Genomic DNA, 2,500 nt, shown 5'->3' with positions numbered 1-2,500 from the left:
GTAGGAGGTCAGGTTAACGGGGCAGGGGGCCGCGGGGGGTGCGTGAGCCCGGGCAGCGGCGGGGCAAAGCGGGGGTAGGGGGGGTCACACCTGGCGCCAATCAGCCCCACACTCGTTAGGGGGAGGGGAGGGGGTCGCGTCACGCACCTGCCGCCACACGGCCGGGGACGGGGGCGCCAGGCACATGTACTGCTATTTGTCGCCACACACCTCGCGGGGGGGTGCGTGCAGCAGTACTACTTGTGTCCAGGCGTGTCCGGCACACACACACACACACACACACACACACGCGCGGCTCACCTGCGGTCCGATGATGACTTTGTACTTGTGAGTGGGCGAGTCGCCGCCCACGGTGAAGGAGTTTGGCCCCGGCTGGTGCAGGAGGTAGAGCCGCGCCTTGAGGGCCCGCCGCACCCGCGCCCGCAGCGCCTCCTCGCTGATGGGCGGCCCCCGCGACCCCGGGGAGGCACCACGGCCCCGGGGGGACGTGCCCCGCGGGGAGGGGGGACGCCAGGACCCCGGGGAGGGTGGCCGCTGGCTGCCTGTGGGGGACGGGGCACGCCGCGCCCCGGGGGACGGGGGCCGCGCGGCGCCACTCATGCTGTTGGCGGCAGCGGCCACCACGGCAGCGGCGGCGGCGATGGTCGAGGTGGGCGAGGGCGGCCTGCGGGAGGCGGGGGTGAGGGAGCCCGGCGGCGTGGAGGGGGAGCGCAGCGGGGCGGGGGCCGGGCTGGGGGCGGCGCTGGGGGACACGCCGCGCTTCTGGCGGGCCTTGGCACCCCCGCCGTCGGCCAGCTTGGGGGACGGGTTCCTGCGGGGCGTCCCGTTGGAGGGGGACCGCTGCCGCCGCACCCTGGGGGAGGTGGGCGGCGTGGCGCGCTTGGCGGGGGGCGAGGGCGTGACCCGCGTGCCGGGGCCACGCCCGCCCATGCCCCGAGGCACGTACCGCCGCGGGCTGACCGACCGCTGCAACACAACAACAACACGTCAGGCACGCGCCGGCAACACCCACACCACACACACCCCCAACACTCTCACCTTACACACACACACACACACACACACACACACACACTGTGGGCACCAGTAATGATGGTTATCATAAAGGTCATAACTCATTATGACAAAAAAAGAAGGGATGTTATCGGAACATCACTGATGATGATGGTGCTAAAATTCAGTAAGAAATTTAATTTATTTTAATATTGCCAGTGAGCCTCAATGAATGGGGCAAAGATGATCAATGCTGGAATTAAGCAGTAAACCAGTAAATATCATGTTATGAAGACTGTCAAAGGCTTGGAACTAAACAAGCTACAGGAGTCAGACCAACACACTGGCGGCAGGAAAACAATGCCTTGGCGCCCTCATGAGCAGCGTGGCAGCGACCACTCACCTCTCTGTGCAGTTGCCTCACGGGGGAAGACTTGGGTGAGGAGCGCGGGGAGGTCTTCGGGGAGGTCCTGGGGGAGTCCCGGGGGGCGGCTCGCGTTCTGGCGTGCGCCCGGGGGTCGGGAGAGCCAGGCCGCCGCCGGTGACTCCCCAGCCCTGGGGGTCCAGGGCCCACGGGGGACCTCACCTGGGGGACGAGACGCAGGTTAGGGGGGGGCGGAGCTAATATATAAATAAAGATACAAAGAAAATTATGATGTGTAGTAAAGTATATTTATTTTATACTTCCACACCTTGAACACACGATTTGATATTAGTGTGTGTGTGTGTGTGTGACCCATATTTTCCCTTCTGAACCCAACATACGTACGCGAGACATGCTGAGCGTCACCTGAACCACACACACACACACACACACACACACACGCCATATTCAAGCGGGCACCCGTCACATTATCCCGTCAGCCTTCGCATTATGTTATCACCCATCATATCTCCCTAACAAATGGCCTGCCCCCAACACTACTGCTACACTACAATATTACTAATAAGCTGCTACCCACCACACTATATCCTCCTCGTTTAGAACTTACGAACTACGGAACATAATCTTATTCACGGTGGGACACACACACACACACACACACACACACAGAGACGGGACAACACACACACAACCCTAGACTGACACACGGTACTATTCACTGCCAATGCGTCTCCCCTACGCACGGGAATCGAACCCACGACCTTAAGTTTGTGTGCCAATAACAACATAAATGACTTGCCTATATGATTAACAAAAGATTATTATTATTTACTAGTTACGAAGTTGAAAAAGGAAGACAAGGAAAAGAGCTTGCACGAGTGAAGAGGAGGAGGAGGACGAGAGATCTAGCTGGAGTCGAGGAGTTAAGAGAAGAAAGGAGAGAAGAGGGAGAGGGGGCATGGGGGTGATGATGATGCTGGTGGTGGTGATGCTGGTGGTGGTGGAGGAGGAGGTGGGTGGTGGGTGAAGACAGACATGGTGGTGATAGCGGTGGTGGTGAGGGTGGAGGGAGGAGGAAGGGTATCTAGAGGAGGAGGAGGAGAAGGCCATAGCGGTTAAGAC

The 2,500-nt window shown here is 60.3% G+C and overlaps 1 protein-coding gene across 1 annotated transcript in view; it reads right to left on the bottom strand.

Annotated features, from left to right (window-relative positions):
- The window catches only part of LOC127005013 (mitogen-activated protein kinase kinase kinase 1-like), a 56,632-nt gene that overhangs the window by 29,797 nt on the left and 24,335 nt on the right, over window positions 1-2,500 (bottom strand). The window contains exons 3-4 of the mRNA XM_050873446.1: window positions 1,397-1,579; window positions 301-966 (exon numbers count right to left, since the gene is read on the bottom strand). Of these exons, the coding sequence (XP_050729403.1) occupies window positions 301-966; window positions 1,397-1,579 (849 nt within the window). The remainder of the gene's footprint in view (window positions 1-300; window positions 967-1,396; window positions 1,580-2,500) is intronic.

Source organism: Eriocheir sinensis, chromosome 29 (genome assembly GCF_024679095.1).
Source record: "Eriocheir sinensis breed Jianghai 21 chromosome 29, ASM2467909v1, whole genome shotgun sequence".
Lineage (NCBI taxonomy): Eukaryota > Metazoa > Arthropoda > Malacostraca > Decapoda > Varunidae > Eriocheir > Eriocheir sinensis.
Note: the sequence above shows the minus strand (reverse complement) of the source record. Positions and strands in the feature narration are given on the sequence as shown.